This window comes from Antedon mediterranea, chromosome 1 (assembly GCF_964355755.1).
Source record: "Antedon mediterranea chromosome 1, ecAntMedi1.1, whole genome shotgun sequence".
NCBI lineage: Eukaryota > Metazoa > Echinodermata > Crinoidea > Comatulida > Antedonidae > Antedon > Antedon mediterranea.
The window spans coordinates 19,563,571-19,578,072 of record NC_092670.1 but is presented as its reverse complement, the minus strand read 5'-3'; the positions used below and the strand labels follow the sequence as shown (position 1 = coordinate 19,578,072).

General features: G+C 34.1%; 2 protein-coding genes across 2 annotated transcripts; one reads left to right on the top strand and one right to left on the bottom strand.

Moving 5' to 3' along the window:
* Positions 1 to 483: 483 nt before the first annotated feature.
* On the bottom strand, positions 484 to 4,482 carry LOC140060844 (large ribosomal subunit protein uL3-like). Its single transcript, XM_072107206.1, has 9 exons — positions 4,458 to 4,482; positions 3,870 to 4,062; positions 3,478 to 3,646; positions 2,743 to 2,878; positions 2,414 to 2,600; positions 1,613 to 1,875; positions 1,246 to 1,341; positions 765 to 884; positions 484 to 672 (listed from the first exon to the last, which is right to left on the bottom strand). Exons 1-9 carry the CDS (start codon positions 4,458 to 4,460, stop codon positions 631 to 633), a joined length of 1,209 nt encoding a protein of 402 aa, XP_071963307.1. The 5' UTR covers positions 4,461 to 4,482; the 3' UTR covers positions 484 to 630.
* Positions 4,483 to 4,724: 242 nt separating this feature from the next.
* LOC140060821 (thioredoxin domain-containing protein 11-like) lies at positions 4,725 to 14,435 on the top strand. The gene is made up of 10 exons (XM_072107173.1): positions 4,725 to 5,100; positions 5,566 to 5,776; positions 6,130 to 6,360; positions 6,629 to 6,850; positions 7,976 to 8,044; positions 8,325 to 8,453; positions 9,912 to 10,592; positions 11,533 to 11,748; positions 12,133 to 12,251; positions 12,817 to 14,435. The coding sequence occupies exons 1-10, from the start codon at positions 4,895 to 4,897 to the stop codon at positions 12,989 to 12,991; spliced, it is 2,259 nt and encodes a 752-aa protein (XP_071963274.1). The 5' UTR covers positions 4,725 to 4,894; the 3' UTR covers positions 12,992 to 14,435.
* Positions 14,436 to 14,502: the final 67 nt, after the last annotated feature.

Genomic DNA, 14,502 nt, shown 5'->3' with positions numbered 1-14,502 from the left:
GAAAAATTGTGTAACCAATTAAAATATGCTTTAGGCTTCTTATGTTTTGTGTTCAGCACAAACATTTGTATTACAGTACCGTAATTAAATAAGCAAGCTTTTGTTTTGGCAACGGCAGACAAATACTGTATTATACAGTATCAAATAATATAGTCCAGATAATTTACAAGTGTATACCGAGCTCATATGTATGCATAAATTTGTGTCCTTTTGTCCACTGCTTTTAAATAAATCTTAAAGGCCAATTTACAGATGAGCGGTAACGGTAAGCAAAACAGTGTAGCTTGTCCCACATAGAATCTATCCTGAGCGGAAACTACCCATCATTATTTCCATTTTAAATTGGACCATTACAATGAATCTTGTGTGTAAATGGTCTTAAGGAATAACACATTCTATATTTTTGTTACAGTTACCGCTAGTCTGTGTAAATTGGCCTCAATACTGTTTAAAAAATGAAATAAAAAGGCAAAGAGAAATATCTATTTTTCATGTTATTTCATTTATTCATTTGTCATAGCTTTTTGATGTTATTAATATTTATCTCAAATTCAAAAGAATATAAGCATGATAGTTGGTTTTAATAACTTTGCCTTATGATAGATGTACCGTAGTGAGTTCTCATTGTATCTATGCTGTTGCTTCTTTTGGCTTGTCTTTCTTGAGAGGTCCCTGTATAAATGAAAATAAAAATTACAAATAAAAATAAAATTATAAATATTTTCTTGTCAATCACTATATTTTTTTCTTCAAATTTTACTCACCATAAAGGCTTGCTTCTCACTGTGGGTCTGGAAACGTCCATGACCAAATTTGGAAGTTGTATCAATGAATTTCAAAGTGATCTTCTCCATAGCAGCACGTTTGGTATGAACAAGGAGCGACTAAGAATAAAATTTAGATATACAAATAATTAAACAATATTGATTCCTGGTTGAATTTAACTTAATGGAAAATCAGATCCCTTTAACAACCACTGTCTCTAATAAAGTATTTTAATAGTGCTCTGTGGGTATATTTATTTATTTTCAAGATATCAGAAGGAAGGCAGCATGGATGATCTCATCAAAGATATCAGAAAGACACATTCCATGTGTTTCATCATTATTTACTTGAAAATACATTAAAAAACATAACCCACCTCAATGGCAAGAAATAAAAACTATGCAAGTGGAGATTCCAGCTTAAACACAATTATTATGCACCTTTTAAATTAGTCTAAAATAGTCTTAAAATTAAACATACCTTTCTTAAAGTAAGAACACGCTTCTTTGGTCCCATCACACCACCTTTCACCATCAGGAAGTCATTTTTCACTTCACCATAATGAGGAAATCCACCCTGAAAAAAAATAATGTAAAAATCATTACCAAAAGCATATCTATCTACAAATATAACAAATGTTGTATTTTCTGTTAACAATTACTGTACAACCAAAATCGAATTCATTGTCATAGTATCTTTAAAAAATACACAGAAATATTGTTTTGAAAGATAAAATCATATATATAAATAAAACAGTAAAAATTGCACCAATACAAATAAGCACTACAACAACACAAATCTCTGATAAAAATTGGTGAAAGATTAAAAATACTGTAAGACCACTAACCATTGGGTTGATAGACTTCTCGGTAACATCACCAGCGGTTGTTCCATTGCCCTTGATCAGCTTACCATCTTCCATGTGGTACCCCTTACCAACACGATAAACCTTCTTGTTGATCTCAGTTCGGTGATGGTAACCCTTCTGTCCGGCACGTGCGACACCGTAGCCCACACGGGCAGGATGCCATGCACCAATACATGCAACCTTGCGCAGACCTTTGTGCGTCTTGCGTGGCAACTTCTTGGTCCCCCAACGAGATGTTACACCTGAAAGACAACACAAAACGCATCTTATTGTCACTAGTTAAATACAGTTACCTAATGTGTAAAGTCTGGTAATCTGAATGTTTTCAATAAAGTCTGGTTGAGGCCGAGTTTCTGGTTTTTGGAGATTCTGGTATTGGGAAAGTTAACTTTACTATTCTAAAACTGGAAAAGATGTCAATAGTGTATACAAAAAGAGCTGTGTGCTGTATTCATACGAGTGAATGATTGTCTATTGTATTCAGTGCTTGCTGTGAATCCAGTTTTTAAAGAGAATCCTACAGATTTGAGTGACTATTGAGAAGTTTTCTTATCAGAAGGAAGGCAGCATGGATAGTCTCATCAATGAAATCAGAAAGACACATTCCATGTGTTTCATCATGTAAATTCAACTCAATAAAAACATTAGACAGACGCATGTCTTTAATTTACGGAAAACTATGTAGTGCAAGTGACAGTCAGGGGTATGGAAATTTATTGGGACAAAAACAACCATTTTTAAAGGCATATTTTAAATTAAAAAAACATAAAAACACCATACCTTTGAAGCCCTTTCCTTTGGTAACGCCAATGATATCAATCATTTCATCCATTCCAAAAACCTCAGACACTGGTACAGACTTCTCCAGTTTGTCTCTTGCCCAATCAACCTTGGAAGCAATGTCACCTCCATTCACCTGTATCTCCATGATGTGAGCTTTCTTCTGTCGATGGTTCATCAACTTCATCTACATATTATACAAACAAAACTATTAATACGATATCAATGCATCAGGTGAAGGCGGGCTGGGTGGGCTACCAAGGCATATGTGCAATACAGTGAAAATAACGCCAATGCCTAAATAATCAAGAAAAGGCATTTTGTAGTACCTGGGTGTGAGCAATAACTCTGATGACAGAGCAGTATTTCTTCAACATATTGAAATCCTTGTCAATCTCCTTCTTTCCAACTTCATCCTCCCACTTCTTGGATGCCTTGGTAAATGCCTTCTTCTTGGCACAGTACCTTCAGTTATTTGGAAATAAGAACAGAAATGAGGGAGGGACTTGAGGGAGAGCCTCATCAATGATATGAGCGGAGACTCGAGTCAGGCTCATCAGTGACTAATGCCACGAGAGGAGCCTTTGAAGGGTTGCTTTTGGTAGGGCATCTGATTGAGGATCATCATCAGGTTGAAGCCTCATCAATTGACTTGAGAGGAGACAAGAACTAAGGTGAGTGAAACCTTTGGGGAGGTCACGGCTTCATTTAAGTAAGGCTCATCACTGGCTGATGACACAAGAGGAGCCCTTGAAAGGAAGTGCCTATATCAGGGTGCATGATGCTCTCGTCAGTTTCAAAACTGAGAGGAGAGCAAAATAAATGGTTAATAACAATGTTGACAAGTAATAAACATCTTGAACAATTAGCAAAAATGTTATTGCAGAGGCAATAGAAATTCGCCATTTGATCTTTAGTCATTTGAAATAATAGATTCTCGAGTTATTAATTAATATATTAATGTTTTATTATACATTTTCATTTAACTGACAAATGCATTGGTACAGGTCTACCATAAAACACAGTCATGTTGTCACGAATATTCACTATGTGGGCTATCTTACCAGTTTTTGTAGAAGCGTCTTTTACAGTCATTGCTCAAATGTTGAGCCCAGACTGTCTTCAATGACCTCATTCCTCTGGGTGTCTCAATGTATCCAATTACACCGACGATGATCATTGGTGGAGTTTCAATGATTGTTACACCTTCTACAACTTCCCTCTTGTTCACCTCTGTAAATATAAATAAGGCAATTAAAAGTTGTACATTGCGAAGTATAAATATTCACTAATTCTTGTGTTTAGTGATAAATATGGTTAAGATAGGTATGTGTCATATTTTCGTATATAAGATAAGAGAAAAGTATAGGGCCTAGAAAAGAGAATACTGAAGTCATTCGGAGTTAACTGTAATGTAATCGGATAGAAATGCAAAGCTATTATAGTTGCAACATACTTGATCCTGGTTTGTCAACTTCTCGTACAATGTGGGACATGCCGGACTTGTATCCAATAAATGCTGTCAAGTGAATTGGTTTTGATGCATCATCTTTTGGGAAAGCCTTCACCTTTCCTCTGTGGCGTCTACTCCTCTTGCGTGGCAAGAAACCCAAGGAGCCATGGCGTGGTGCCGAGAATTTTCTGTGCGACTGGAATGAAATATATTTGTAAATTTTCAAGTTTAGTTTAATCAATTTAGCACTCACTCACTGTACAGATTCACACATTTATTTCTGCAAAATAGATTTCATACTCATAATTATGCAATGATAAACTGCCAGCCAGGCTTTAACTAGTAGGCCTACTAGAATAGTAGGACCTGCCTGGGGTAGTAGGCGTACTGTATAGTTGGCCTAATTTTGAAAATAAACTAACAATGAAATAAGTTAAAATCACACTATTTAATTATATATGCACAGAAAATAAGGTACTCTTATTAAATATTAACTTTTATTTATATCTATACTTCTAACATTAATCGTAGATGTACCACAAAAGCACATTTAAAAATGAGATATTTGAGGCACACAAAATCACGACTAACCATGATGAGAGCATACGGCAAAAAGAAAAATGTACTCTAAAGTGTCCTCGATCACACTAATCATTATATATAACACATAACAACATTAAAAAAAATTAATTTTTTCCTAAAAACAGTTAGAAAAATATTATTATTAAATAATATTAATAATTTATATATATTCTTTTTTTAAATATTTAAATGTATTGGTTATAAATAATTTTAAAAAATATATTTATAATGTTATATACGACGACGACGAAGACGTATGACGTTGCGACACGAAAGGCGAGAAATCGAAGACGGCCACGTTATGGTTCAAAGTTCAGATAAAAATGTGTGCAAACCCACGATTTGCAGTGTGCATGATTGTTTAAAATGGGTACGCTAGGCCTAGGCCTAGAGAATAAATATGGCAACAAATAACATGATTTTGCCGAAAGGCTGAAACCTAGGTTATGGTATGGACCGTAGGCCTTGATAGGCTCACTAGGCCTTTGATTAAAAGATTTAAAAAAGGTTTATATCTGGTTTGCACACACATCTGGAAACTTGTTTCAAGGATTGTTTTGAAAATGGCAAAGAGTCCACAAACATGGTGTTTTGTTGTGGCATTTATATTCACATTGCTAGCTATGAAACCTTCAGGGTTTAGTAGTAGTAGGTAAGTCTGCGAAAAGATAATTTTACTAATTTTAGAAAGCAGAGTCACAGTATGGTGGTGCCCAAGGCGGTCTCGGCAGGAAGTGACCATTCATTAACACAGTCAAGTGTGCACGTACAATTTAATCATGACTTAATATTTGCTATCAAGATTCAAGAAGGTGTGCATACTTTCTTCATGGCATAAATGTAAAGTTTTCTATCAGCTCGGTCGTTCATTGCTACTACTACAATACATTTGATAGAATTTAGCAAAACACAGAATTTAATACACACACATATTAATTATTATTATTACTAAATTTAATTTTTTTAGAAAACAATGATTTAGATGCAGTTTTCCATGCTAATAGCTTCAACACGGAACATTGACTATCTGCACGATCAACCTGTAACACAATATTATTATAGTAACGTAATAATATGTAATGTAATGTTTGTGTAAAATAATTTTTTTTTCATACAGAAATGTTGATCCTATTCCAATGCCACAACGTGTCTTTCAAAAAGGTTCACCTGTGTTAGAGTTTTCTGATGGTAACATGGTGGCAGTGGAGGAACTTTTAAAATTCAGAGAAGTTGACTTTGTGATGGTAATGTTTTATGCTCACTGGGATGGCACCTCTTTGAGTGCTGCACAAGAGTTTGAAAATGTCGCTAGAAAAATGGTCTGCAAGGTTTGTTGTAAACATATAGTTCTAACAATATACTGATGATAAGCTATAATCATTGTACAAATAATCTAACTAACCCCAGATAAGAAGAATTAAATAGGCTAAAAAGGCTGGTGACTTTGCTCCAACAGGCCCTTCTCGACCCTCTGTCCCCAGTGTTGGAGAGCCAATTGCAGTACATTGCCAAATTTAAGACTCTGTGTTACGCCACTGTATATGGTGATCTCATCGTAGATGCATATTTTCCTTCTCCTTTTCCTATTACCTCAAAATATTATACCATTTCACAGCTTGATCAGAGATGATCTATTATTACAACATCCAGCTAATATAAATTATCTTTTTTATGTTAATAGGATGTGAAATTCTTTGCTGTCAATTGCTGGTGGCCCTATGGCGTTTGTGCCCGTCAGCGAGTCCTCAACTACTACCCCATGTTCACTCTGATCCACCAAACTCTTGGCGAGCTTGAATACACCGGACTACTGAAGGAAAAGAGTATGACCATGTTTCTCCAACGTGTCATAAATCCGTTTACGTTCATAGAAGATAAGCAAAGTCTGAAATTGTTTTCTGCTGAACATGATGTAAGTTTATTTGAAAATATTTGTTTATACAAATACTATAAAGTCTACACTATCAAACTAGTTTGACAAAAAAAGTGTGATCTGCCCAAATGTGGTAGTGATATGACATCATGTCAATATATTTGTCACATACAATTTGATAGTGTAGACAGAGCTTAATAGTGTCAGTGTTGTTGATCAATCTATGGCAAGAGAGTCTGAACTGAACATCTATTTTGATATTTGTGTAGCTATAGAATTCAGTACATACATTTTATTTTTCTTGTAGGTTTCAGTAATTGCCTATTTCAACTTTTTACCTTCATTGAATGGAACATTACAGGAACCATCTGGTTTTGTATCCTTTTTCAAAGCTTCCGTAAGAGCAGTAGTAAAAGATCCAATTAATCCTATCGTATTTGGGATCATAACAAACAATCAGGTGGCTAGAAGTCTTTCAATGATCCGTTCACAAGATACTCAGCTAAGACGGATGTTAAATGTATCATTAGTAAGTTTTTTGTACTGTTTGCTGTGTTAATACACACTAGAGTTAAAGCCCCCTTCCCTACGTTTTTTAGATCTAATTTAAGATCACAAACTATATTTAATGTAAAAATAATACTATATGGTCCTATTGCGATAACTTTTTTCGTCTTTAAACGGTTAAAAATGTGAAAAATAAGTCGATTCTAATAATTATAGCGGCCCGCTATAAATCCCAAAATGCATTGCGCGCGGATTGATATTTTTGTTTTTCACCTGTAATTCGCCCACTTTTCGATCGATCGTGAGAGGCCAAAACAAATGGAAGACTCCTAACTTTTCAGCGAAAATACCGGGTTTTCCCCAATTTGTATCAACGGAGTCTGGCAAAAATAGAAAGACAATTAATGCAGCAACTATACGACGTCAGGCTAGGTATATAGCTAGCGTACGATGTTCGTACGTTACCGATGTTTACCAGCTAGGCCTACAAAACTAAGCCTAGCTAGGCTAGGCCTAAGACCGTCCACGAGAGGTCGATCGCCGCGAGCTACTTAGGTAGTGCATTGTTTTTCACTTTTTATCATAATTTACCATAAAACGTACATTTAAGACAAGGAATGACATGGTTTAATGTTTTTAAAATGATATATATGTATTATTTTCCAAAAAACGTCCAAAATTGCAGGGAAGGGGTCTTTAAGTGTGCATAGAACCAAAGCAATAGGACAATGAGCTTGCCTTGCCAAGATAAGAACTCGTAACAGTCTTTTGATCTTATGTCTGGTTGCGATAAATACCAACAGTACTTTACTGCATATTCTATGCGGCGCGCGCGATGTCTGTAAAGAGGTGTGGAACTGATCGTGTTGCAACCACAGATGTAAACCCTTTGATCTCAGGAGCTCAGCATCCTGTTGTTAGATTTCCTTGGTAGAACATAGTTAAGATAATCCAAATCATATCCAATGTGTACCTCCAATAGGTTTCAGATGTACAGTATATGATTTTAACTTAATAACTCCTAATAATGTAAGCAATAGAAACAAAATAACAAAATAATAGGGGTATATTATTTAATGTTTAACAGGTGAAAGAGACCAATCGAGTAGCCTGTAACATCATTAAAAATATGAATTCATTTTTCCAGGTTTATCCAAGGCATTTACCATATAATAGCAAGATGATAGTATCTTGGGCATATAAACATCAACAAAAGGTACAGTAGATATGATTTATTCACAGTTGAACTAGGGATGATTCGGCTCAGGAACATTTCGGCTCATTAGATGATTGGGCTCAGGAGCAATTTGCCCCATGGACAATTCGCCCATGGACAATTCGGTCCAGGGACAACTCGGACCAGGGACTATTCGGACTAGGGACAATTCGGCTTAAGGATGATTCAGCAATGTTTCTTGATTCAGCCTTCATAGATTTGAATTTTAAGAAGCATTTCTATGATTTATAATAATCATTTTATTTTTTCTCTCTTTAAGGCTGTAAAGTGGCTAGTCCCAACACTCAGAAAAAGTTTGATTTTCTCCAGTCTATTTTCAAAAGGCCCAACACTATTATTTTTTACACCACATCAAGAAGAAACAATGTTTGGCAATAATTTTCATTTAGTAAGTACCATTAAAAAATAGAAGATTCTCGGTACTGTATCCAGACAAATTCTGTAATACAGTGTAAGATGTATCATACAGGCTTTAAGCCCAGTCTCAACAAATGTGGGTGCCACGTGTGATGCTTTCTTCTTCTTTCTTCTATTTCAAGGAGCAAACTTCATAGTTGAAGGCTACTGCTCCACTAAGGGTCCCATTGTGTCATCTGCAGCCAACTACGGCGCCAATACGTCTGTCCATGACAGTGTGTGTGTATGAATGAACACCGGGGTAACCCCCTACTTGTCTCGAAAGATGTACTAGGTTCTTTAAAGTTCACATGAGCCAGATGTACACTGGACCTACGGTTTATAGTTTTTATCCGAGAAGACTCGTTCTACCACCAGAACCATGGAGCGAGTGAGCCTCGAACCCATGCCAATGTTATGGCTATGTATTTCGGTTCCACTGTCTTAACCGCTCGGCCACACTCACTCACTGTACTCGTTGTACATATATAATGTATGTCATACTGTATTACAGAATTTGGCAATTATACTGGACAAATTATGGACAAATTATTCCATATGTGGAGATACAATACAGAGAATCAGGTTTGCATGAAGAATATGTATAGTGTCTTTGGATATTTAGGTTTCATTTCATTCACTATTCATGGTCAAACACAAATATGTACATGGTTTGAAATTATTTTTGTTTGTTCAAAGTTAAAAATTCACATAAAAATATAAAAATTAGTTAACAAGGTTAAAATTTTGTAAAATACAACACATCATTTAAAATACAGATAAAATACATAGTGATGTATTGTCCCTTGAAACACAAAAAAATGAAGTTCAACATATTCTAAATTTTAAGTGGCCATATCAAAGTAATATTAAAGTTATTCACTTTAAGTCGAAAACTTGAGCCAAAAACAAGTTTACGTAATTAACAGGTAAATTAGTTTGATTACATTTCATCTGGAAAATCGTCACGAGCGAAAGTAAACAAAGATTTCAAACCATGAGTACGCATTATGCATATGCTAAATTAGGATTGTTTACAACTCGTCACGGTTAAGAAGGTATTTTCACACAGATCATAAGGAAGTTTTATGACTATGCATACAGAGTAGCCAAACAAGCGCGTTTCATTATGAGATATGTTTTGATTGAAAACTTTGACTGGAAGTCAAAGTTATTTTTTTAACAAAAAAACGTCTGTATTTCAGTTAAATTATTTTGTTCTCGAAAAATTTTTGGTGATAGTTAATAACTATTATGATACTTCAAAATGACCCACCTTTCTTCGAAATCTGTTATTTTTTATTTTTTTGGAATTAGTCAAAGGGACAATACATCTTTAAAATACATTTAAAATACAAGCAAGCATAAAATGATCAACGTTTCCAAGTTTGTTTTCATTTGTATACATACTGTATTATTAAATATTAACAAAGGGGTTTTTTTTCTTTAGTTAAGGACAGTGGCATTAGATTACTGGAATTGTAAAAACTCATCCAACATTTGGGATGCAATTCAGATGATCCACTCAGAGCGGCAAAAAATGCTGGAGGAAAGAAACCTCAATGGCTCACTAGATCTTGAATGTTGTTCAACGCTTAGCAACAACCAAAGAATACAGTATTTAAGTCACTATAACACGTGTGAAGTTTGTGAGCATTCCTCGCAACATCAAGCAATTCAGACAAACAATTGTAAAGTCAACTCTGCAATATTTTCAAAATCTTTAGAGTTTTTTGGAACTCGTATTTTCTCAGGACCAAGTTTGTGTTTAAATTGGCTGAACAACTACAATCCATTCAGTGAAATAAGAGTATGCTGCAAAAAGGTTGATCTAATTGGTCGAAATAGATACTCACAGTCTATACACGCCTGCAGTTGTAATGGTGGAATGAATACAGAGGCTATATTTAATCCAAATTCAAAAGAAAAATTTATAGATAATATTTATAGAAAACAATCATACAGTGATGCACATAGGTGGAGCGAGTTTACGGGCCTTGGATGCAAGACTAATAAAACGCTAGATTTTTATGCCATTCGCTCAGATATGTTCTGGTCAATTGCAGAGCATCTAGGATTGAGAAAATCTAAAGATGACATTAGTACATCAGCGGTTATTATTGATAAACAGGTATTGACATTTTAACTTTAACAATTATTTGGATTAGGGACTCAGCCAGGGAATCATTAAGCTCTGTCTACACTATCAAACTTTATGTGACCAAAAATATGCCCATAAATTTACATGATGATGTCATATCACTACCATATTTAAGCATATCACTACCATATTTGGGCACATCACACCTTTTTTGTAAAACTAGTTTGATAGTGAAGACAGAGCTTTAGGAATATTCGACTTATATTAACTAATACAAGGTAGCATTACAATATTTCATTTTCCAATATTTTGACTTTATATCAATGTAGATGTACTCCTTATCAAATCCATTCTTTGTTTGGAATATTAAATACTAGAGCACCATAAATGCAGGTTTTAAAATACAGTAGAACCCCTATTAATCGTCGTGAGGTGGTTTCCCCGAATGATCGTAAAATAAAAAACGGTACTGGGTATGACCAACTAGCGTTATTGTCACCGGCTAGTCATCCATTCATAGAAGTGCTAATGTAGTAGCCTACCTGTACGGTGACCCTAGAATGTGACCCGAGGCATGACTAACTATGACTTTTAGATGATAGAAAGTTGAGAAAAAAATGTTACGAGTAGTTGTACGACATTAACATGTTTATGAAATTATGTCAATAATGTTTACACACTAGGCATACAAATAGTAATGTTTGTTAGTAAAAATAATTTTTAGTTAATAAGAATAAGATATAAAGAAGAAAAGCAAAGAGACTATGGAGCGGCTATTCCTGAATATACAATACTAAGTATCGTAGATTTAAATTATAAATTTTAGGCGAAAGGAAAGGAGTTGGCCATAATGTCAAGAGAAACCCCTTGTTCTTCTAATGTGCAAGTGTCACTTTAATAAAAAAAAATCCAAAGGGAGTGCTAATAAGTTTGTCTTTTCTAAACAGATTTTCAATTGTTTGTTCCTTAGTATGAAATGCAACATGTTCTGCAACCAACTACAACATTATCTGTGGATTCATTACAAAATTTTATCTTAAAATTTACCAACGACGACCTACAACGGTTCTTAAGAAGTTCAGCAGTGCCGGACGTAGGCGTCCCGCATCAAGGTGTGTCGTCAAATGTATTTATACAGGAGGTTACAACTGAAACATTTCATCAAATAGTTTTAAACAATACACAAGTAAGTAATTTTTATTTTATATGATAAATTTATTAAGCTCTGTCTACACTATCAAATTTTATGTGACAAAAAATGTGATTTACCCATATATGGACATGATGACATCATATCACTACTGTACTATTTTTGTCAAACTAGTTTATAGTGTAGACAGAGCTATAAAAATATTTATTATTTCTAAGGATAAGTACTGAGGTACATTTAACAAATAACACTATACTGGTACAGTACAGTACTAGTTTCAATAACAATAATCTCAAGTTTTATTAGAAGATGGACAAATTTTGTTTAGAAATTTTTTTTTAAATTTTAAAATGTGATAAAAACCCTCAAATTATGGTGTAAGATATGTTTTAATAATTCCTGTTGTACTCTTTTTCTTAGGACGTGATGTTATTGTACTATGCACCCTGGTGTGGACTATGTTTTAGAATTTTCCATCTTTACCTAAGTTTTGCTAAATTATTACAAAACGTTGGTCTTCATGAAGTTCTTGTATCAAGGTATGTACTGTATTCTTCTCAGTATTTTTTTAGTAAATTTATTACCGTATATCCTCTGGTATAATCCCACCCGCCTAGAACATGAAATTGGGCCGAATTTGAGGGATGCGACTAAACCCGGGGAAAGCCTGGTTCAGGAAAAAAAATTTATTGGTAAGCGTTTCTCGTAAACCTCCTCTGAACTGGCTAAAAAAAGAGGCCTACATCCAGATCAAAAGTCAATACTGGGACTATGCCCAGGGATATGCCTGTTAAATCATACATAAAGTAGGGGATGGGGTTATACCTGAGGATATACAGTATTAGCTGCAATTTTGTGGTATTAAAGTAGTACAGAAATCGATCATGGGATTTTACCAAAATAACTCGATATAGTCAAATCAAATTATGATATTGTACTCGGGCATTATAATATTTATAATATATTATACTGCAGGCATTATCAATTTAGAATTGCTAATAACTTTATGTTTTTTCTCTCAGCACTTTGGCGCTATATAAATGAACAAAATTACATTACAACATTACATATTGATTATTATTAATTATTATTATTCAATTTCAGAATTGATGGTGATGCAAATGATCTTCCGTGGCAGTTTTCAGTTTCTACATATCCTACAATAATTTTCTTCCCAGTAGGCCAGGCTAACAACAGCGTCAAATTACCAGAAAAAGAACAAATAACTGTATTAAGTCTTGTTAAATTTACACTAAAACACACCACGCAGTCAATATGAAAAAATTCCAATGTGTTTTAGTAGTAATCTTTGTTATTTTAGATTCAAAGCATCTTCCTCAACATATTATACTTCAATAGCAGTTTCAAAGGCTTCCAAAAGCTCATCTTAGGCATTAGGTGTATTCATTTAAATGGTCACTCGGAGCCCGCTACTTGCATATAAACAGCGAGGACCTAGATCTGCTAATTATCTGCTCAAAACAGTTTGAGGGGCTGGACCCGCTAATTATCTGCTTTAAAACAGTTTGAGGGGCTAGACCTGCTGATTATCTGCCCAAAAACAGCCCAGTCGAATACGCATAATATTATTATTATTATTATTATTTATTGCCAAAAACCAGTTACAAACAAACAAAACACAGAAACTAAGGGAGTAGGCAGGAACCTAAAAGTGAACCTAATCACTATAACAAGAGTTCAGGTTCCGTACTCCCAAAGTAACAACAATGATTATGATTTAACTATGAAAAATAAACTTTCCTGTCCAAACAAACTGTATAAAGCATAAAGACCAGAAAATAGTAACAATATGGCATTAATTAAAATGCTATTACAAACCAAATTATCTAAATATATACTATTACACATCCTCATTTTATTTTATGTACTTATTAATTTAATTTTTTAAAATTATGTTTAAACAACTTTAAATACCTTTTTGCAATGGTAATATAAATTGTTATAATTTAAACATTCCTTAATTTAATTTTGTGTATATATAGATTTTAAGATTATGTTTACTTTTTGATTTATATATATTAATTTATAGAAAGATCAAAGTATTAATTTTCTTGTGTTAAGGATATAGAATAAGTATTGGAAAGCAATATAATATTTTTGTTTCTTATACTAAAAAAAAGAACTTTCATGAACAGTGGATTTGGGTTCAATGGTCATTTAGGTTGCTGCAAAGTGAATTATTTGGATCTGTACCTCATTATGTGGTACAGTAGAGGGGTTTCTTTTTACATATTTTTATATTGCATACATATTTTTTTTTCCAAATAAACACGGTATACCATTATTTGTAGGTAATAATAATAATATATACGAATTTGTAAACGCCAATTCCAGCAACATGTGATCAAAGGCGCTGTGGACTTAGATGTTACACCTTTTCAACAACATTCTTCTGCCCGCTCCCCCTAAGGGTGTCATCGGCAGCCAACTACGGCACTATTACGTCTGTCCACGACAGTGTGTGTGTATGAAGTAGACATGAAATGTATTCTTCTGCCCGCTCCCCCTAAGGGTGTCATCAGCAGCCAACTACAGCACCATTACGTCTGTCCACGACAGTGTGTGTGTATGAAGTAGACATGAAATGTATTCAAACAGTAACTGCAAATAAAGATTTATATAATAGTTGCAATCATGATCATTTAATAACTACTTCGAAGTAGCTTTGTTGTAATCATGTCAATAAATTAAAGAGAACACTGTATACTGTACATTTAATTCTCTGTTAGTGTGAAAATGTTGTTAATATTTATACATTTTCATTTCGGA